Source organism: Ostrinia furnacalis, unplaced genomic scaffold, assembly GCF_004193835.3.
Source record: "Ostrinia furnacalis isolate ACB-3 unplaced genomic scaffold, ASM419383v2 OfSCF2357, whole genome shotgun sequence".
Taxonomy (NCBI): Eukaryota; Metazoa; Arthropoda; class Insecta; order Lepidoptera; family Crambidae; genus Ostrinia; species Ostrinia furnacalis.
The window spans coordinates 1332803-1355479 of NW_021132596.1; the positions used below are offsets into that span (position 1 = coordinate 1332803).

Here is a 22677-nt window from a genome sequence, read left to right on the forward strand (position 1 = left end):
ATGTGCGAGTATTGTTTTAAGTTTTTAACGTATTCTTAACGTTCTTACAATGGTTGTTTTTGAAAAGTTACTAATTATTTATGCAATGAATTGTAATCATACATCTATCTACTAACCTTTGGTTCTAAGATATCTAAAAGTGTGAAAATCGTCACATCAATATCATATTATTATGATTGATAGCTATTGAACTTATGTTATTGGCACATTTCGATAAATTTTCATCAGTAGATGAATGGTATAATAGTAGCCCATATGATATCATAGCAAAGATAACAAATGCCAAAGCGATTCTGTCTGCTTATCATGTAACTGGGAGACCAATGGAATACAAATTAAACTTCGCTGGAGTTTAATTGCGTCACAATGTAACATTTTTGTGCTTAAGATTGCAGGTGTTTGTTTATCATAACCAGGTTCGCATAAATTAGAAAGTTCTACCAGTCAACTTTGTTAAATACCGGTAACCAGGTCCAAATTCGTACGGTCATTACAATGCATTTATAGTCACAATTTTTTATCTTTTCTCAATTAAAATTAATATGTGATCGCATACATATTATCGTATTATTTATTAGAATTTTTGACATATAAAATATTATTTTATTATTATTATAGGTAATTAATGAAAATTTATCCTCATTTCCCGACCCCAAGCTTTGTTATCAATGTATTGTGGCCTGAAATAACGTTAATAATACCTACCAATAATATGAAAAATTGTTTAAATAAAATTAGCACATAGAAATAATTTTACAATTTGTCTGCTTGACCTCGTCTGAGCGAAGCAACTTGTAATCGAAATGGTGTGATAACAACACTAATAAATACGCACTTCATCACGTAATGTGGTCGGGACTTGGGGCGAAGAGTGATGGGGTCGTAAATTGAGAGCCAAGTGGCTGCTCGCCTCGCCTACCGAACCTATGACGAGGTTCCGTCGTACACTACATCAATTTTATTATGACTGTTATGTTAGTTAAGTTTAGGTAGTAGGTACCTATGTTTGGACTATAGAAATAGTAATATACACTTTAACTGCATTCAACTAAATTCAAATATTTTATCCACTACTCATGGCAAATCTGATATTTTAATAGATATTTTTACTGTTGATTATTAGAAGCCTATTTCAAAGCATGTACCTATTTCAGCCGAATCCGTGGCCACCCTACTTTTCCGTAGATTTTTGGGAATTTAGTAAATTCATTTCACTTGTAGATATTTTAATTTTTAAGACAATAGCTATCATGTAGAAATAGGATTTCTATTTCATTTATAATTTAAGAAATATCAATAACTAAGTAGCTATTAAGTAGGTATCTGTTATAGCCCTTTTACCAAATTATGGTTGTGATTATCTTTTATCCTGTCATTGTTATCGCAGATCTACTTACGCTAGATTAATCTTCACACAATGTATAGGAAAAAAAACACAACTGAACAGAAGAACAAACATGGCTATTGTGTACAAAAATAAATTTATCGGAATCGCCTTTGAACTGTGCAAATAAAGCTTTCTTACGACAGAAATATTCCTGTGTCATAACATTAACTTGCGTAGTTCTTTTGAAGCTTATCTTGAATGAGAGATAACCTCCGACTCATCTGGTAAAAGTTACCAGTAGGACAGTGAACAAGACTGCTGTGCTGACGTGTGGTGACAATAATATCCACGAGTGATGTGATTATTAAATCATTTATATCGATAGTGATATAAACATGTACAGCTTCGACAAGGACCTGTGGCATGTGCGCCGCCCTTCCGAAACTCAGGAGGAGATCGTGCCAGGTGATCGGAGCAGTAAATATTTTAAATATATTTTCTTTGTTTAATTACAGAAGTATTTGCGTTGAGGTTTCCACTGGGTAATCTCAGCTAGAGATAATGTATTAGATTTAAAAGTAAAATAATTCAAGCATGTAATATATTGCTGAGAATAATCCCCATTATTCACGTTACAAAGAAAAATCTGTAGTGTAAAGTCAAATAAAAATGCTAACACTAAATTATTCTTTCAATAATTATTGTTTTTAGTCTCGCGACAGCCTAATGCGCCGTGGAGTGCAATAAATATTTGTAATGTGTCGCCGTCCGCACACCCGCAATGCGTAAACCGATTTTATGAACCACTCGAGTGGCGCTTGGCAGCGGACTGCGGGCTCAATGTACTTCCTTGGTCTTACTCGGACCACCGAATCTTTAATGGGTTTGGAAGTTGGGACGACAGTTAACTTTGCAAAATATAATACTTTGAAAAGTCTCGGTTTTTGGAAATTTTAATCATAATGTGTTGATTTTACCATTCAAACACAACTACGAATATTTTTTTGTGGAAAATTTCAGCATCGTTTTCTCGGAAAAAGTTGTTGCATTTGAGTAGTAGAATTAATTCTTTTTGATCACCTACCAATGAATCACCCTGTAATTTGTCACCAACAGCGTCACTATTCTAGGCAAATTTCGGCACTTTTAGTATCTAATGAAATTACAAAGCTCTACATTCCACGAAATGGCTTTTCCTCAGTTAATAAAACCGATTGTATTCGTCCATTCTTTTCATGAAAACACCTGCTTTAATTTGAGATGATCAAATTGTTTGTTCATCCATTACTTTACGTTTGCTTCGTAGTTTCATTCGACATTGTTGTTCATTAATCGGTGAAATATTTTAGAAATCGAGCATGTATGTCAGTGGTGGATTGGTCGTCGTAGTTTACTATTCGTTTTATGCAAGTTTTCCATTTATTTTACCCAATTGGACGACTGTTCAATTCATTACACTGGTAGTGTCCGCAAAGTATGAAAAAGCACACATATAAACAATTTATTGCAACACTTGTGCAATACCTCTACTATCGATTCTAGGTAAAAACCTACCTATTTATTCAGTTTTCACCTCCAATGTAAGGTTTTTTATTTAAATTTCGGATGCATTTAAATTGAAGCTGCTTGTTTCGAAGTCTAGCCATTTGCATTCTGTCACGTTGCTCGCGCGAGCTCCATTATGCATGGCAGACCTTGACCGAATGCGTTGTCGGCTGTGCCCGATCCCCGTTCCCTCGCCCCCTTACCCCCTATTTCTCTGGTTAGTTCAGCGGTCACGTCACGACTGAACGACGATTATCAGTTTGTCACTTGGCAACAAGTTCACAAGACAGCCCCTTGAATATGAATTTTCAAACGCTACCAATTTAAGAGTTTTTATTAACTAACAACACCAAAACAAATTAATGACGTACTTAAATCACTTAAAAAACATGTTATTTCCAATAACAAAATAGTTATCGTATATTGACCTTAATGAAGGTATTTATTAGAGATGAAACGGATAGTGGTTTGGCCGGATACCGGATATCCGGCCAGCTGCTAGGCCGGATAGCCGGATATCCGGCGGCCGGATAGTTGGCCCATTGTCTCGTTGCATGTCGTGACGAGTTTAGCGCCGCACAGGAGCTTCTAACGCGATCACTGAGTCTATTAGTAGACTAGACTAGTCAGACTTTTCGAAAATCGAATCAGTCCGAATAGAATGTCAGATTTTGCCACTTGTCTAGGGGGCAGATCAATTCGGGCGATTTCGGTTGCCATCGTGAGTGAGTGATTGAATAGCGAAAATTAAATTAGTTTACTTGCTGCGTCATCTGACTGAACTGCATCATGATGACATCAGACCATCAGTGAAAAAAAGATCGCCTACTTATTTGGCAATATTTCGTCTTAACAGATATTTACTATTTATGTATTCTTCATTAGAGTGAATAGCCCAGAAAAAGAAATTAGTTTTTTTAAAGGCCTTAATATGGCTTTTTCTAACTTTTTGGACTTTAAATAAAATCCGTCGTCATTATTATAACTTTATAAGCCATTTTATTGATGTTTACCTCAAAGATTAATGTATTTCATTTCATTAATAGGAAATTTTTGTAGTTTTTTAATATCCGGTATCCGGCCGGATAGTGAGTTACTATCCGGTATCCGGCCGGATAGTAAATTTAGGCCGGATATCCGGCCTACCGGATAGTTACCGGATATCCGTTTCATCTCTAGTATTTATTAAAAATTTATCATTTCAAGTGAAAAAAGATTGATAATAAATTCACGTTATAATAAGGAAAATATGTCCTAAATATCCTAATTAAGTCGTTCTCAAGGTTACCCTATTGTTGTCATAGACTTTAAAAAGACTGACTGTATCGAATGTATCTAAGAACCTACAATGTCTAGCCTAGTTTAATAGGTACTTGCAGTTTCTTTATTGTTCGGAGACAGACATGAATTTGACTTCCAAAATACCTAACAATGCAAATCCAGTACCTATGCATTTTTCAAATCGATAGGAATCAAATCCATCGATTCCTTTGTTAGAAGTAGCGTGATGAAAATCGGGTATTCGGGTCAATGCCCGATTAATAAATATCGTAGTTAAAAAGCTAACTGAGCTCTAAATAACTACAAAAACATTGAGTAGTTAGTTAAGTACAGTTACAAGTATTTATTTAGTTCAATAACTAGGTCTTTCATAACTGGCAACTCTAGTGGCATTCTTTTCTTTTCTTTTTGCTAATCAGAGTAGGTAATGACTAATGAGTTATTATGAAGTGGAAATGGGGTAATTTTACTAATTAATCAATTGTCTAACTGCACAGCAACGACACATTTTGAGTGACTGATTTTAATAAATGTCTAGTTATTTACGTATTTAATAAGTACAGCCAGTAGGTACCTACACAATGTTAGGAAAAACAAGAATTTAAATCTACGACCAACAGAAATGGAAACCGCAAAAATTCCATCCCCAAATTGTATCGTCTCGAGTTGTATTGATTTTTTGGTTCTTTTGGCCACTCGCGCCTTATTTAGAAGTTGTGGTTTGCATTCTACAAAATAATGGATTTACTGAGCAAACTTACTGATTACAAATGGCTTGATCAAATTGAATTACATAATTAGGGGCCGTATTATGAAACGTGACTCTACATTCAGTACCTCTAGTAGGAAAAACTTTCGAGTTCGTTTCGAAAAAAATTTTGTATGAAAAATTAAACAGCGCCCCCTATATTATAGCCGCCCTAGGGGGCGCTGTTTAATTTTTCATACAAAATTTTTCGATGACACTTTGAATACGCAACGAAACGAACTCGAAAGTTTTTCCTACTAGAGGTACAGGAAAAAATCGACCTTAAAATAGATCTGACAAAAGTCAACCTTATGAGAGTCGGTACTTCGGTAGTATTGAAAGACATTTTATAGTTTAACTGCATTGTAATTCTCTTAACTTAAATGATTTAGTACGTACCTTAATAATAAGGCTTCGTCGCACTTGTAACGATGTCGTAAAGTGATGAAATAGGAGGGTGAATGATGAAAGAGCGGTTTTAGCTTGAACACTCATTTAGTTTATGACCTCTAGTGAAATATAAACTTGTTTATAGCTAGTTATTTATCATAGTCTAGGCGTAATCTGCAAACAAATTTTATTTAATGTGTCTGCTCCACGAAAAGTCTTTAACACAGGATTAAAACAATTAAGTAGGTACTAATGAATTGAGACTGATATTGTCAAGATTCAGTTATAAATGATGTCATAGTTAGATCTGTTGCTACTTGCTATCAAACCTTATTTAGAGTTCTCAAAGCTAAACTTTATGGGCATCGACTGTAGACTGCAATTATTCTTTCTCGACAGACCATAAAGATGTTGAATCGTAAACAAAACTGGCAATGTTTACAAATAGGAGGACATTTGTATGCACGCGTCGTATCGCATCGCGACCTACACGCGCAGCCTGCGTTGTTGTGACGCACTCCTAACACCTTTGTGGCTATTTATATCATAGGATTGAAGATAGATCGATCGGCTATTCGAGATGTTTACTCGAATGAAAGAGGAAGATTAAGATGAAATGAAATGATTAATTTAGTAACAGTAACCTTATCAGTTGAACCTCTCTCGTAAACAGTCTTTAAGTTTATTGAGATAAGTAGTTTAGTGCATTGTTTGTGCCTTACTTTATGCTTTTAAAAAAATGTTAAAGACTTGATAAATCTGTAAAAAACTTAGCATAGCATGAGTTCCTATCTAACTCTGCTGCATAAATAAAGTTTTATCGCGTACTTCTTAGTTCCTTGTTACTAATAAATAGTAAGAGTCTGTACATTATGCTTTTTTTGGGGGAGGCCTATGTTCAGCAGTGGACGTCCTGTGGCTGAAATAATGATGATGATGATGTTTTTACTAACTTTTGGACTTACGTCGGAGAATATATATTTCGTGCAAAATGTTTTCTTTTTTTTTTGTCTCTGTTAGCCATGACAGTTCCTATCACTCCAACCTGACGGTGACTTTTGTTTGCAGGCAGCGAGAGCCCCACCAGCGCGGTGGGGGCGGAGGCGCCGCGGGAGCTGCCCAACGAGCTGTCGGCGCCCTACGAGGTGCCGCAGTTCCCCATCGAGCAGATCGAGAAGAAGCTCCTCATCCAGAGGCAGCTCAATGTCAAGTGAGTAGTGAACACATAGATGTAACCCTCAATGAACCAGAGTTTTAACCCTTTGGCCTGATTTCCGCCAAGGAGGAGTGAAAGGAGAAGTGTTTTGAATAACCAATCAGATTTCATTATTTCCATATATCCTCCCGCTCCGCCGCCACTGGAAAATTCGTCCGCCCGACACATCTTTCGTTTTCGCTCCGCTCCTGCTTGGTGGAAACTGGGCCTTAGGTTGAGTTGCACTACCTTACGCTTACTTTAACCGTACTATAACTTTAACCGGTGTTTTGTATGGAGTTTCACAGACTATTATATGTATAGGTGCCACCCACCTTGCACGTTGCGATTGCGATAGCTTCTGTTCTGTATCGTCTACATAGGCTCTACCTTCTGTTCATTGATATTTGGCAATTGTCCCACCGTAATGACTAGCTTAAAATATTCAGTTCATTATAAGTATTCATCCAAACATCATAAGACAAACCATACATACCGTTCATTACATTACGTACGTATACCTACTGCAACATTAAATTCCAAGAACGCGATTAGAGTTATTGATTTCTGATTGCGTTGCGCTGAATGATTATTGTAACTAACTAGGTAGTGTCGCTATACAAGTAAGTTCATAAATGGCTGACTACGGCTGAAGTTACATTGCATTGCTCAATCTTTTTTAAAGGGAGCCAGCTCACCGGACCTGATGATTAAAAGCTTCTCGGTGTGACAGCTTTTCCATCTTGGTGTTTTCCCCTGTTTATTGGTAAATTGTTTGTGACAAATTAAAATCGTGCATACTTAACTCTTCTTCAGGGTCTAATCTAACTCAATGTTAACTAAACTGAACTGAAGAAGTAGAGACGTGAAAATTTAGATTTCAGGTAGAGTTCGTAACTTCGTAGATACTTTAGTAGTTTCTTGTATACGATATTATGTGTAAATAACTTTTGCTGCTTGCTAATCGAGTAAACCTGGCCACATTATGTGCATGCTATGTGATGTTACACACACCCACATAACGAATGCCAAAGCACGAAACAAAGCGTGGCTGTGTGGTTAGGTTAGCCTTTGTGAATTTATGTGTTCGTCAAACCGTGTTGGGGCGTGTGCCGACTCCGGCTGTCACGGCGCCTCTCCCCATAAACTGTCACTTAATGTTATGGTTCACACGATTGCTATTGTTTATTAGCAGTCTAGACGCTATCGCCGTGCCTGCTGTTTGATTTCAGGTTGGGTCAAATTAAAAGTAACTGGGGGTAACAAAAATAAGGTAATTTGTGTGTTATAAAGCAAGTAAAACCAAGTTACAGACTACAGTTTGTGATCGGACGATCAGTTTTATTGACTGTATTGTCTGACAGATATTTATACAGAATGTTTCCTCCTAATCCAAGCAAAATCACTGAACATACAAGGGGGTTCAATCAATAGGTATGAAGCACATCTCTCTTCGCACGGGCTAGACGACTTAGAGGAAACACCGTATCATAAAATCATTTCAAATCAATATACGTACCTACGTGGTAGATTTTTTCTGGACGTTAATCGTTATTTACTGAGCTCTTAATATAAATGGAAGTTTACTAAACAGTCTAAGTTTCCGTTAGTAAACAGCGGAATGTATCTTCCAATAGCTGAGAGTGGAGCCGACCGGGACTGTTTACTCTCATTCCGTTGCGGTATATTGCACAATGTTTCTAATTAAGCTGCCACAAGAGTTTGATTGTACCGGTGAGTAATTAAAGAATCATAAATGTCCAAAGGTTTTGTGCGTTTTCCCAAATTAGTTCTTAAGTAGGTACCCAAATTGGGCTTAGCTAAGTTCTGAAACTTTTATTTCGGAAAATTCTTAGCGTTATAACATAACATTCATGAACTTCGAATTTCCACGCCCTTTTCTTGACACTAGGACGATAGCTGTGTTGATAATGTAAGACACATATTTATTTAGCTTTTCAGCTTTTCTTGGTTTTCCTCTTGCCTAATTTAGAACAAATTGGTAATGACGAAGTAGGTACTAAACAAGCCGTGTTTCCGCTATTATAGCTGAAGAATTGAAGTGTGAAAATCTTTGCTCGTAACTTTCCGCTGCGTCGCATTTTACAATGAGTCCAATTAAGCTCAGACATTATAGTGTTTGATTGCAGTAATTGAAGAACCATAGACACGTTCGTTACAGTTTTTAATGGACCGATCGGGGCTGTTTACTGTGCTCCGCTGCGCCTTATTTCGCTGCACAATGTACCAATGAGGATCAGTACTGTTGTAGAAAATTCAATAAAACTAGTATCTACGTTAATCTTTAAGACATAAGAAAGATATATCTTTTTGAATTATCCAAATCGGACCATTACTTACGAAGATATTAAGTAATAAACATAGGCCGTTTTTGCTGCTAAAAGTCAACGTACGCAAGACCGCATGACGTCATTATATCCGAATCGAGCTCAGCCGGCGTACTATTGGGATGGAAAATATTTTTTTCCGGCTAAACTATCAGTTTTAGAAAAAAACTTTTAATAACATTTATTCTTCAAAATAAAGTAACCTATCGACCAGTAATTTTTAAAAACAAAAATTGTGAAAAATAAGTATTGCTATGTCCAAATAAATCATACCCAACTTCTGGCCGAGGGGGAAGTCATGCCCAGCTTATGACCTGGGGAGAGGAGAGGGGCGGGGTAGTCATACCCAGCTTCTAGGCTAAGATTAAATAGATTTCCAGCAGGGAGCGGCTGTCCTTTCCTGCAGCAGCTGGCCCGCGCCCATGGGAACGGCGAATAGATAGGTGGGTGCGTAGGTTTAACTCAGAAAAACTAAATAACAGGTAGGTATTGCGTGTACATCGAAATGATTTTCATAGCAATATCTTGTAGCCTAGGCAGAGTGTATCTGCCTCAGCTATACCTTATTGTTAGAAGTAAATAAATTAATACTTATACATTTTTATCTTTTACTTGGAAGAAGATATGACTCTAAAAACACTTATGAACACTTTATTTGAATAAATCGCCAAATATGTGTGTGTGGTGACTGAGTTTGTTCCGGCGTTTCTTCTCAGCACTTGCCATATGTTTGTCTCGAAGCGCTGGTAGGGCCCAAAAGATAAGGATAAAGGATAAAGTGCCCCATAAGGGCTACCTTTTTCTTTTTTTATTATTTTCTATTGACGTTCATAAGTGCCACTTGTGGTCTAAACTGAATCCCATCAAAAACAATACTTGTCAAAAAAACCAAGTCTCGCAACTCAGTTGTTCTACGGTAAAAAGTTGTGAGATCCATGTAATACCAAGTCCAGGCCAGGAAATCTTTAACGTTTTTAAATTAAATTATTTAGTGCGATGGCCAAGTCAATAATTTATGTAAAACGTTAAAGATTTCCTGGCCTGGACTTGGTATTACATGGATCTCACAACTTTTTACCGTAGAACAACTGAGTTGCGAGACTTGGTTTTTTTGACAAGTATTGTTTTTGATGGGATTCAGTTTAGACCACAAGTGGCACTTATGAACGTCAATAGAAAATAATAAAAAAAGAAAAAGGTAGCCCTTATGGGGCACTTTATCCTTTATCCTTATCTTTTGGGCCCTACCAGCGCTTCGAGACAAACATATGGCAAGTGCTGAGAAGAAACGCCGGAACAAACTCAGTCACCACACACACATATTTGGCGATTTATTCAAATAAAGTGTTCATAAGTGTTTTTAGAGTCATATCTTCTTCCAAGTAAAAGATAAAAATGTATAAGTATTAATTTATTTACTTCTAACAATAAGGTATAGCTGAGGCAGATACACTCTGCCTAGGCTACAAGATATTGCTATGAAAATCATTTCGATGTACACGCAATACCTACCTGTTATTTAGTTTTTCTGAGTTAAACCTACGCACCCACCTATCTACACTGTGTATTAAGGATTTCTAGCCCTATAAATCTGCATTCACAGCTAAAAATCGAAATGATCCTCATTAGCGGCGACATTTATAGTGCTTGATAGACACATTGTTTATATAGTTTTGTTTACATGTCGTTTCAAATTAACTACTTCATTAAACGAGTCATTGTTGTATTGGTACTTAAAAGTAGTCAATATGATGTAATTAATGAACTTCGACAATTACGTTATCTCATTTACTGGACAAATATTTTCAATTTTAATTGTGTTAGTATATCAATAACAAATTAATATTTAGTCTGTAGGTTTCCTCTGCGTGTTAATGTTGTCAAAATTCAATTACAATTGAAGCACATTTCGTGGCTGTCATCAAATTCTCCATCTGGAATCTCCTCACCTATCGGATGCCTGCCGCGTGTGGGCGTCTGTCCATATACCACTAATATAAAGCCACCGATATTATTAGTGGCATAATTGGATCAGCCTTGCTGCGACACTAACCCTAGCGAAGGGATGCGACTCGTGTACGGCATTGGCAGGCTAGCATTTCGAAGCGCCTGTTCTGTTATGCCTTTGCCGTTGATTTAAAAAGTGACAGCTGAATAAGTTTGGTGTCTGTGCGGGAATAAATAAAAGTAAAAAATAAAAAAGAATAAAAGCGCGGTAAAGTAAGAACGTTTAAAGTGAAGTTTAAAAATGTTTGGGAGTAAAGTCGAATGCCAACGATGGACCTCAACTAGAAATACAAGGTTAGTTAAAATATTTGCAAATTCCCTGAAAACGGGTTTTTTTCCGAGCCCATAGCCAGGCACACTTCAGGAGGTCTGAAAACAAAACTAACCACAGTATTTCAGTTGACATCATGTCGACTTTTTTGTCCAATCCTTCTTTTTTTAAAACCGAGAGGGAGAATAATGATCTCACTGTTAACTGTTATACAAAGTATTAAAGAGAGGTTACCCTCCCCCCTTCAGAAAGAAAAAAGTTGAAAAAAAGTTTCAAACGTGCCAAGTTAATTGCGAAAGGCAAAGTTAATGATGAGGTTTTAAGGAAACCCTCGGTCAAAAAATAGCACAAATTATCGCTGGATTGGAACGTGGACAAGTCAAGCGACAAATAAAAAGTTACTTCGTTATGAATGACACCCACGAGGCGTCATCCGAGGCGCTCGCTCGTGTAGAGATAAGCTTCGCGGAAATGCATGACTCTGTGCTGTGAGCCGATAACTTTCTTCAAGAAAGATATATTTAGCTTTACTTTTTTATATTTAGCTCATTTTATGACTCGGTGCTTCAGCAGACCTTGATTTATCCCTCTCGTAACAACTTCTATGAAAGAGTCTTTTCTTTCAAGCTATTTCACTTATTGTTGTTTCTAGTAATCTGCCTAGTTCTATGCGATGTTATTTTAAGATTTCGTTTTAAATTATTTGTAGCAGGTAGTACTTAAGTCGAAATTATCATTCTACTTATCATGTCCTCTTCTACCTGGGGCAAAAAAATGGGGAAATAAAGAAAATTCTTACCTTGTAAGAGCTTGCATAAAACTATGCAATTTTGAAGCTTTCTAGACGACATAACTGAGCCTGTTGGTAGATCTATAAAGATAAATCTATACTAATATTATAAATGCGAAAGTAACTCTGTCTGTCTTGCTTTCACGCTTAAACCACTGAACCGATTTTGATGAAATTTGGCATAGAAGTTTGAGTCCCTGAAGGACATAGGATAGTTTTTATCCCGGTTTTTGAATCAAAGGACGCGTGCGATAAAGTTTTTCTGTGACAGACAATATTCCACGCGGGCGAAGCTGCGGGCGGAAAGCTAGTTGTTTTATAAGTCTTTAAAATGTTTTTATTTATCTTATCGTGTGCAACATACGCGTAGAGTGATTCAATTGTTTTTTTAGATTTGAGATGCGATCGCAAATTCTTGGAGGTTTTTCATTAAGAACGTTCAACATTGTTGACATTACTTCTCGATTACGTGGCGTGGGTCTAAACTGTAGTAGGAGTCAATTAAATATCAATTAATGAAGTCAGCTTCGGTCAGAGCAAACAGATCTCAAAGGGTAATTAAGCGAAGTTTGCTCGACTATTGTGGAAATATTGTAGTCGAAAATGTATACAATGAGTCACTCAGTCCTGAACCAATATTTGTTGAACGGCACAATAATGACAGACTGGTCTCTTCATTATCATTTATTTAATTTTGCTTCTAAGTGTATAGAACTTATATGTGTGTTACAAGATAATCAGCTGCATCGATAAGTACCTACAGTTTAAAAGTTCAACTTTTGTCACAAGAGAAACCAATATGCGCAGCTATAATAGGTAACATAGAAATTAGAACAGTTTTCAGTCTTATTACCTATTCGCCCGAATCAACCAGGATGTCGCGAAAGTTTTAGGTCTGGTTCAGATAAGGCGATAATCGCGTAGTTGGGGCAATTCTTGTGATCTCGTTTGATGCAAATCAAACCGTATGCCTTACCAGTGAGACAACCACCGCTTGGCTTTTCGCATGGTAATCGCGCGTGTTTGAACCGGGCCTTAAAGAAAATTAAAAGTATCTATACAGGGTGTTAGGTAAATGGGTATATGAGCCGACACTAGCCCATGTTAACATGGGCATATAAATGGTATGGTGAAGTCAGATATTTGATATCATCATTTAATTTTTTTAAATTTTCATACAAAATATTTTTTATTAAATCCGATTTGTATGAAAATTAAAATAATTAAAATGAAGATATCAATTTTCTGACTTCACCATACCATTTATATGACCATGTTAACATGGGCTAGTGTCGGCTCATATACCCATTTACCTAACATCCTGTAGATTGTGCGACGGGCGCCCGCAGTGAGTGTGAGAGCGCGACAGCAACATAATTACGCGCGAGCGATAAGGATGGGTAGCTTGGGGTCATTGGACAAAATTCTACGTGCTCACAGACCGGGCTTTAACCGTCATTTGTTTGTTCTCAGAGCGGCAGAATGCGGGCAGTCAGTCCGGTCCTTTGCCGGCAGCGAGGCGGGGGGCGGAGTGCTGGAAGAGGCGGCACGGCTGCGGGTGCCGGATGATGACGAGCAGGAGACCATACTCCCGCATTTCCAGAGGGTGGCCATTAGCGGGGAGGACACATCTGGGGTGATTATAAATTTTCATACTCCCTCTAGCTAGTCTATGTATGTATACCCTACTCTTGAACACTTTGGGAACTTGGAAGTTTGGAAGTCACTCATTCAGTAAGAACGTGGATAGTAGTCGACTCTGCACCTATATTACCCAGTTTCTAGAGTCATTCAAAACGTCTCTCTTTGAAACGCTTTCAAAATGCTTATGAATAAATATATCCATAGACGAAACCACGCCACAGCCTTGCCGACCCCCATCCTCTTAAGATTACTTGACTTAAAAGATGATTTCACACTGCTGTGTGCACAAGTGCTCGACGAACTGTCTGAGATCCGCTGCTAAGCTCTTCAAACACCAGTTAATAGTTATATGGTAGGAACCTCCGAAATCAAAATATCCTTTCAAATATCTCATCAGGTGCCCTTAGAAGACTTGCAGCAAGCGTCATCATACCTGGTGCAGGCGCTGGAAATCCGCAAGAGGTACATGGAGATGTCTCAGCAGAGCTTCTACGCGATCACGGCGAGGTTCGTCCGCAGCATGGATGCGGATGCGCCCGCCAACCACGCGCCCATCTACAAGGTCACCAAGAGCCATATAGCAGGTGAGGAAAGAAGTCTAGGGACAGTGGAAGAGCTGACTCTTATTCTTTGTCTAGCTTTTGCGCGATCACAGCGAGGTTCTTCCGCAGCCCATCTATAAAGTCACCAAGAGCCATAATTATAGCTGGTGAGAGAAGATCAATAGTGGAAGAGCTGACTCTTCTTCTTCTACTAACTCCTGTGTACTTGAAATCTACAGCTTGACAGCTAGGGACCATTGTCAGCTCTCGTTCCCACTACTGCAACTCTTGTGTAGTCAAGGCTTACAACTTCACAGCAAATGAAAATTCAACACTTCTTACTTAGTGAAGGCCAAGTTTGTCCTACGGGAAGTCAATAAGCTCTATAAGTCTGCAACGAAATTGAAGCGGAAGAGGAAAAACAGTAAAAAAAAGAGGGAGATAAGAAGAAAATTTTAGTCTTTCACTCTATCATCATAGGAAACGGTGAGATGAATACTAATGGTATTTTTTGGTCACCAGATCACATGGTCCATCCACCCTTCAAGGACGGTAAGGATCCTTGGGAGGGCCCCACGCCCCCTGCGAAGGGCTATACCATCAAAGTGGACCATGGGGTGTTCAACCTGTACAAGAAGGGCGAGGATGGCCAGGAGTCCAGGGTGCCCTACGAGTACATCACCCTGCAGCAGTATATCCAGGATAAGATTACCATGTGCAACATGATCTCAGATGGACCATTGTAAGATTTTTTTTATAGTTTTCCTTCATGTAGAGCTACAAAATACCGAAGTAGTAAATATTTAAGTTTTTTGTTTTTAGAGATTATTAAACTATACTTTTAGTTTTATTCCCGCTTTTGATGTAACGTTGCGTGGTCGGTCAAGCTAATTTGTTGTTACTTACTACCTAATAACTAACTAATTACTTGTATTGTAAGCTAAGGTATTAAACTTGATCCTTTCTTTTTCAGGAAATCATTCTGTTACCGTCGTCTTAGTTACCTGTCCTCGAAATTCCAGTTGCATGTTCTGCTCAATGAATTGAGAGAACTTGCCTCTCAGAAGGCAGTACCTCATCGAGATTTCTATAACATCAGGTAATTACATAACTTTATACCTTTTCTAAGCCAAAGGACGAGTAAACTTTTGGAAATATCAGTGATTATTGAGAATCCTTATTTACAGGAAAGTGGATACGCACATACACGCAGCATCTTGTATGAATCAAAAACATCTGCTACGATTTATCAAGAAGACTCTGAAGAAGCACGCCGATGAGGTGAGGAGACGACCAGAAAATAATTTCTCAATGTCCTCAGTTTAATGAAATGCATTTATTTAGATGACGTCGTTGTGTTTTCTTCGTCCGCATTACAACATTTTGGTTGTCGTAGGTGGTGACCCTGCACAAAGGCACGCCCATGACCCTGAAGGCGGTGTTCCAGTCAATGAACCTCAGCACTTATGATCTGACTGTAGATATGCTGGACGTGCACGCGGTGAGTTTCCACAAATTTAACACATTTAATGCCTATTTAATACTGAGATGTATGTGCAATTCTCACCTTATCATCAAAGATGTTCGCGTAGGACCAAATTATTTTAATGTTTCTATAGTTAATAGAAGGCACCCTAGGACGATTTATCAAAAAAAAAAGTAATTTGGAATGAATTTAAGTAAAAAAAAGGATAATCCACGGTGCCGTGTAGTCGGCCTGGCAGCATGTGTGTGGCCGACAACACGGCGCCGTGGGGAGGAGAGATTATCTTGTTTTAATCTATTTTATGGTTTATTTATATTTTATTATTAGGTTAATGGATGAAAATAAACAATTAATCATTTGTGGAACTTAAAAGTTTAGTGTTTATTATTAAATAAGATAAAATTCAAAAGAAAAACATACAAAAATCGTAAATTTATATGAAAAACAGGAAATAGTTTTGTTTCTAAAAAATAAAATGCTTAAAAGTCTGAAAACTATGAATGAAAATTACAAAAACATTGGGTACAGAAACCTGGCGATCTGTCGCATCCTTTACATTCATATAAATATATATATATGTATATATATTTTTGATCATATTATTTTGTCACAAATTCATATTTTAGCACCAGAAATCGAAGAATTATCAGCAGAAAAGCACTTCGACGGACCCGGCACTTCACTCATTTTGGCGCGAAAATTACGCGTGATTGACAGCCGTCTATAAAATACAAATATCACGCTAGTCAAAATCCGAAAAAAGTATTTGTGCGACAAATCGTGCGTGTGGCTGCACGAGCTACGTGACCCTGCCGTGAAAGCCGGCGGCATACAGCCTCATAGAAACGATACGGTCGCGATCCACGGCGCCGTGTGCTCGGCCCCCCACCCCTCCACGGTGCCGTGGAAGTGGCCTCCTACCGCTCCACGGCGCCGTGTATTCGGCATTAAATGTGTTAATTATACCTAGATATCTACACTTATAAAAGACCTAAAGTACAAACTGGCAAAGGTATACAGAGTTATCATTTAGAAGATTACCTTCTTACTTGACATTTATGAAACACTGGCTATGCCTTAATCATTTCTTTTTCAAAAGTGGAGCTGTTCTTGATCAGTTTGTTGCGAGTTCCAAAACTCAAAGCTTTGGTCCTTTTAATTATTACCTCGACGATCTGATAAAGGTCGCGGGAGGCTTAGTGGAAATCCTTGGGGGAGGCCTTTGTCCAGTAGTGGACGTCTTTCGGCTGAAACGAACGAACGAACGAATGTTTACCTATTTAGTTTGACGATATGGCAGAAACAACTGGACTGGCAAACTCAAATGAATTGTCTTGTTTTATGCTAGGACCGCAACACGTTCCACCGCTTCGACAAGTTCAACGCGAAGTACAACCCCATCGGCGAGAGCCGGCTGCGCGAGGTGTTCCTCAAGACCGACAACTACATGAACGGGAAGTACTTCGCTAGGATCATCAAGGTAACTTTATTCTTCTTTAAGTTTAGATGCCCAAATATTCCTATAACTGATTGTGACAACTTAGTGGCTTACGACTGTAAGGATTGATAGACCAAGCGTTTAAACGAATGGTTTCATCATACCTATCAGTTGAAACATTACCTAATACGATAGTGGGATACAGGTCCAGGATAAGGATGTCATTTAAATAATGCCAATTCTTCTTATATCCTGTAGGTGGTTATGACAACTGGTTTACAGATTTTAATGTTGGGGTTGCTGGTTCACCTAGACGTATGTTTCCAATTTACGACCAAACAGAAAAAGAAATACTAGACCATAGGGATCGATGTTACTAAGAGTCTGGAGAAAACATATTAATTTTAATTATCTCACTAGGAAGTGGCATCAGACTTGGAAGAGAGCAAGTACCAGAACGCAGAGCTGCGGCTGTCCATCTACGGCAAGAGCCCGGGCGAGTGGGCCAAGCTGGCCAAGTGGGCCATCCAGTACGACGTGCACTCCAACAACGTGCGCTGGCTCATCCAGATACCGCGTCTCTAGTGAGTATAGCTTCAGACTTGGAGAGAGCAAGTACCAGAACGCAGAGCTGCGGCTGTCCATCTACGGCAAGAGCCCGGGCGAGTGGGCCAAGCTGGCCAAGTGGGCCATCCAGTACGACGTGCACTCCAACAACGTGCGTTGGCTCATCCAGATACCGCGCCTCTAGTGAGTATAGTCAGACTTGGAGAGAGCAAGTACCAGAACGCAGAGCTGCGGCTGTCCATCTACGGCAAGAGCCCGGGCGAGTGGGCCAAGCTGGCCAAGTGGGCCATCCAGTACGACGTGCACTCCAACAACGTGCGCTGGCTCATCCAGATACCGCGTCTCTAGTGAGTATAACTTCAGACTTGGAGAGAGCAAGTACCAGAACGCAGAGCTGCGGCTGTCCATCTACGGCAAGAGCCCGGGCGAGTGGGCCAAGCTGGCCAAGTGGGCCATCCAGTACGACGTGCACTCCAACAACGTGCGCTGGCTCATCCAGATACCGCGTCTCTAGTGAGTATAGCTTCAGACTTGGAGAGAGCAAGTACCAGAACGCAGAGCTGCGGCTGTCCATCTACGGCAAGAGCCCGGGCGAGTGGGCCAAGCTGGCCAAGTGGGCCATCCAGTACGACGTGCACTCCAACAACGTGCGCTGGCTCATCCAGATACCGCGTCTCTAGTGAGTATAGCTAACGGAGAACATACTTAATGACGGAATCATTATATCTCACGGTACCTGCTACAGCACATAAGAATAAAAATTGCTTTTGCAAAATTGTACCGGTTACAATTTTATAAGATGCCTCAGTGTTTGCCTTGATGTGCCTTCTTCTGTTCTGATCTTTGTTTTTTTTGTGGCTGTTTTTGTTACTTTTTCTGTCTCTCCACCTTCAAAGTAATTGTGCACAAGATTCAACTTTACTAAGATGCCTTTAAGACATTTATTTATTTCTTTATCATTTGTGTTTTAATGCAATTGCGAATTGCTGCGGCGATTACCGCCGCTCTCCAATTTCGTCCGCCGCCGTCTGAAAATCAGCGTCCAGGCATTAGCTTGTGACACATGCTGAGACGGAGACCTTTTGCTGCCGCAACTCTGCTCACATTATTTCATCTCTAATTGTTATTTATTTTATTTTTTATTTTGAAATGGGCATGTTAAATATTGAATTGTGTAATCTTGTTGAACTATGTACCTGGTCTATGTGACTTTGTGTGCAACAAATAAATGCTTACTTACTTACTTACATCAATTTTTCATCGAAAATCCGATTCGCAAAGGCGGACATCGTTTTATCGTTTGAAGTTATACTTCCAACACTTAGCTTCATATTAACCCAGAATCTAACCGATGGTCACCTTCTTCCAGTGATATCTTCAAGTCGAACAAGATAATGTCGAACTTCCAAGAGTTCCTCAGCAACATCTTCCAGCCGCTGTTCGAGGTCACCAACGACCCCAACAGCAACATTGAGCTGCACAAGTTCCTCACGGTAAGACAATGCAAAATTAAACTTCCACACCCAAGATTTTCAAACTACTTTTACGATTCTTTATCAGACATTTGCAAATTATTCGTAATTTCGCAACCATATGGTAGACAAGGTAGAGTAGATAATCAGGGATCAATAAATGAAGATCCGGTGTCAAAGTAGAGGTACATAATTAAGATCTACAACCATTTTATAGTTCACACCCTGTGTGACTCAGTGGTTCTCTGAAGTTCGCACTGCTGCGGCTGGCAAAGCATAATATGCTTTATACTACTAACTAACTAGTGGAAAGAATAGAGAATATTATTCTCTATTCTTTCCACTAGTTAGTATGTTCTCCACTGTTATGTTGCAAACTAGCTGCTTCTCGTTGCTTGCTATCTAAGATGTAGTGTCTAGGTCTACTAGGTGCTCGTTCAACTTCCTCGGTGGCACAAATAAATAGTTTTTCATCGTTCAAGTGAATAGTTTTTAACGTGGCAAATATCGGAACATGCGATCCGGTATTAACGGTGGCGCCCCCCTGTTAGTGTCTCGGGTGGGGCGGTTCGTTGTAGTCGATGTAGGTACAAACATTAGTTTTTAATTCTGTTCAGTTTTATGTTATTATTATTTCCTTTTTTGTGATCACTGTCCATAACGCCCCCTGTTGCGCGCCTTCTTGGCTGGTAGCCTCAATATGGTCTCGGTCAAGAGACGTAATCCGCAATCTTCATCGTGTGTTGGTTCCCGCTCAAAACTAGCTTCTCGACATGGCGCTTGTTATGTCGCGAATATAGCTGAGCGGACGCCTCTTCAGCATAGCTTGTAGTTTAATGTTATATGTACTTACTGTATTTTAATTTTATTTCTATAAGCTGAACAAAGAATTCTTATTCTTATTCAAGTGCCCAGGCGGAATGTCTACATTGATCGTCAATTATCTCCCTCAGCACGTGGTCGGGTTCGACAGCGTGGACGACGAGTCTAAGCCCGAGAACCCGATGCTGGATCTAGAGGCGCGCGCGCCGGCGCAGTGGGACGACGACGAGAACCCGCCCTACGCGTACTACCTCTACTACATGTACGCCAACATGACCGTGCTCAACCACTTCCGCAAGTGAGTAACCTACTTAATGATTTAAATGCAATCGATTGATATGAGCCATAACTAATAATGCCATATGGCATTAAGTTCGCCTAATGTTAATATTTTTGGCATTGAAGTATAAATAAATAAATAACTGCCATGAGACTTATTGGAATTTGAAAACTATACTTATCTTAGTACATGAATATTGTATGTACCTATGTAGGGGAACCTGTTGAACCTTGGACAGAGTTGTACCTAAAACAATTGTATATATTTTTTAAATTATGCGGTTTTATGAAAAGTTGTCTAGGGTATTACATACGTCATTTGTCAACGTTAACGTGAAGTTAGCTAAGATTCGCCGACGCCGTGCAAGTACAAGAAAAAATGGTAATTTAATATTTTACACTGACGCAGTGAGATTTTGGAGGTTTACTTCATGTCAATTTATGAAAAATGTTGCATGTTTGACAAAACGGTTATAGTTAGAACATAATCTTTATATATCTAGCTACTAGACGATATGAGTTTCAGATCCTAAACTCAAATGGAAGTGGGTTTATTATGCTTATTAAGTGAAGTAGTCGTAATGTTGTACCTTGACCACCCAACTAGCGATGTACCTTGGTCACTGATTTTCATTATGTTTTAATGAGAATTTTATTGTAATAAAAAAACATATTATACTGTTATAGAAACAATGCCCCGAAGACCTCAAAATAGCAATTTAAAGTCTGTTTTTGATATATATATTTTTAATTTCTAATGTTTTTTAAATTTACGTTTAATGTATCTTCATATGACTTTTTTAACATTATTTTTGTTGATAAAGCGGTTTTAATGGATATTTTGCTAGAATTTATGTTAAATGATAAGAAATAAAAAAAACTAGATTGCAAGTTAAAGCCACTCCAGCGCGTATTTTGTCCTACACGACATAACATATCAACATTCACCAAAATTTTCTAGAAAAAATGTTGAATATTGTCATATTTTTGTTGATTGTGTAAGGCTAAACATGGACTGGAGAGCCGGCTTAAACTTAAGTGATTTGTTGCCAAAAAATTGTGAAAAATAATTAGTACAAAAAATATGGATGAGGATCTTTTTTAAAAAATACTTTTACCTAGATATTGTTGCTAATAACTGTAATAATTGGTATTTCAAATAATAATTTAACAGAAAATTAACAAATTGAAGCGAATATAAGCATTTATTTAAATTTAAATAGGTACAACGTACACGGTCCAAGGTACATCTGGTTTGTTGTACCTAGGACAGTTTTCCCTTTTTTTTTCTAGCAGCTAGTATGCCCAAATTTTTAAAATTATACACAATTTTATGAATGAATTATGTAGCTAATTAAATGATCTTTAAATATAACAGCACTAGACAAGTTTAACTATCACCATTATTTTTCAAAAAATCAAAATTCGAAAAACTGGCCTAAGTACAACAGGTTCCCTATGTTACCAATTCTTTATTAAAGTAGCTAAAATATTTTAGAACATGACTTTCAAGTGTCCCTTGTCCACAAATGTTTATATTTCACTAACTTTTGCCCGCGGTTTATTTAGTATGTCACAGATCGTCATAAATTATAGCCTATATGTTAATCTGGGTTATAAACAGTAATACTGTAAAGTTTCAACAAAATCCGTTCAGTAGTTTTTGCGTGAAAGTGTAACAAACATCCAGACATCCAAACATCCAGACATCATGACATCCAAACTTTCGCATCTATAATAATAATACTTAGTAGGAAGTAGGATTTCAGTTTTGTGTTAGATTCGGATTAGCTTTGCAAATTCAGTTTACTATTTTTACTAAACATAAGATTTTCCTTTATCTTATGAAATGTCACTCGAAGTTAGACAGGTATGTAACAATACATAGATTCTAGCCTTTGATTGCTTGAACATTTTGTCTAATCACTAACTTCAGTCAACGTGAACTAATTCTCGAAAGTTTTTCACAACACGAGCCCTAATATTCCTGTCACTAAGTTAAAAATTGTACCTTTTGTGTTGCAGGGAGCAAGGACTGAACACGTTCGTGCTGCGGCCCCACTGCGGCGAGGCGGGCCCGGTGCAGCACCTGGTGTGCGGCTTCATGCTGGCCGAGAACATCTCGCACGGCCTGCTGCTGCGCAAGGTGGGATATCTAGCAGATTACCAATTTTTTGATTTTTTGACAAGATTTTGACCCTATAGATAAGACTTCCGTTTCGATTATGTACTAGGGCTTTTTTATCATGACGGATAACTCTTGGCCTGAATCCGAGTTAGAAGAAACCTACACCTGTAGGCCTAAGATGCGCGCCGCGATAAGCGGTTATCACGCCATTTTATCGATTTTGCCCATACATTTTGACGTCGATAAAAGATATCACGGCGAGCATCTTAGGCCAACTGAAATCTTAAACACTTTACAACCATAATTACGTATGGCCTACTGCTGCGCAATTTTGGCATTTTGGCATCAGGTCTAGCCGCTGCTAGAGCTAAGCTCACTAGCTTGCCTCCCTTAGATG

At 38.5% G+C, this 22677-nt stretch overlaps 1 protein-coding gene across 10 annotated transcripts in view; it reads left to right on the forward strand.

Moving 5' to 3' along the window:
• The window catches only part of LOC114355157 (AMP deaminase 2), a 41029-nt gene that overhangs the window by 12877 nt on the left and 5475 nt on the right, over window positions 1-22677 (forward strand). For 4 of the 10 annotated variants that reach the window (XM_028307843.1, XM_028307850.1, XM_028307851.1 and 1 more), the window contains exons 2-13: window positions 6360-6501; window positions 13376-13538; window positions 13944-14130; window positions 14611-14830; window positions 15062-15187; window positions 15276-15369; window positions 15485-15589; window positions 16923-17054; window positions 17433-17596; window positions 18949-19072; window positions 20005-20171; window positions 22178-22298. In XM_028307843.1, coding sequence (XP_028163644.1) covers window positions 6360-6501; window positions 13376-13538; window positions 13944-14130; window positions 14611-14830; window positions 15062-15187; window positions 15276-15369; window positions 15485-15589; window positions 16923-17054; window positions 17433-17596; window positions 18949-19072; window positions 20005-20171; window positions 22178-22298 — 1745 coding nt within the window. Of the gene's footprint in view, window positions 1-1557; window positions 1805-6359; window positions 6502-10696; window positions 11136-13375; window positions 13539-13943; window positions 14131-14610; window positions 14831-15061; window positions 15188-15275; window positions 15370-15484; window positions 15590-16922; window positions 17055-17432; window positions 17597-17627; window positions 17763-18948; window positions 19073-20004; window positions 20172-22177; window positions 22299-22677 lie in introns of those variants that run through there. The other 6 variants (XM_028307845.1, XM_028307846.1, XM_028307844.1 and 3 more) reach the window with 5 other exon arrangements.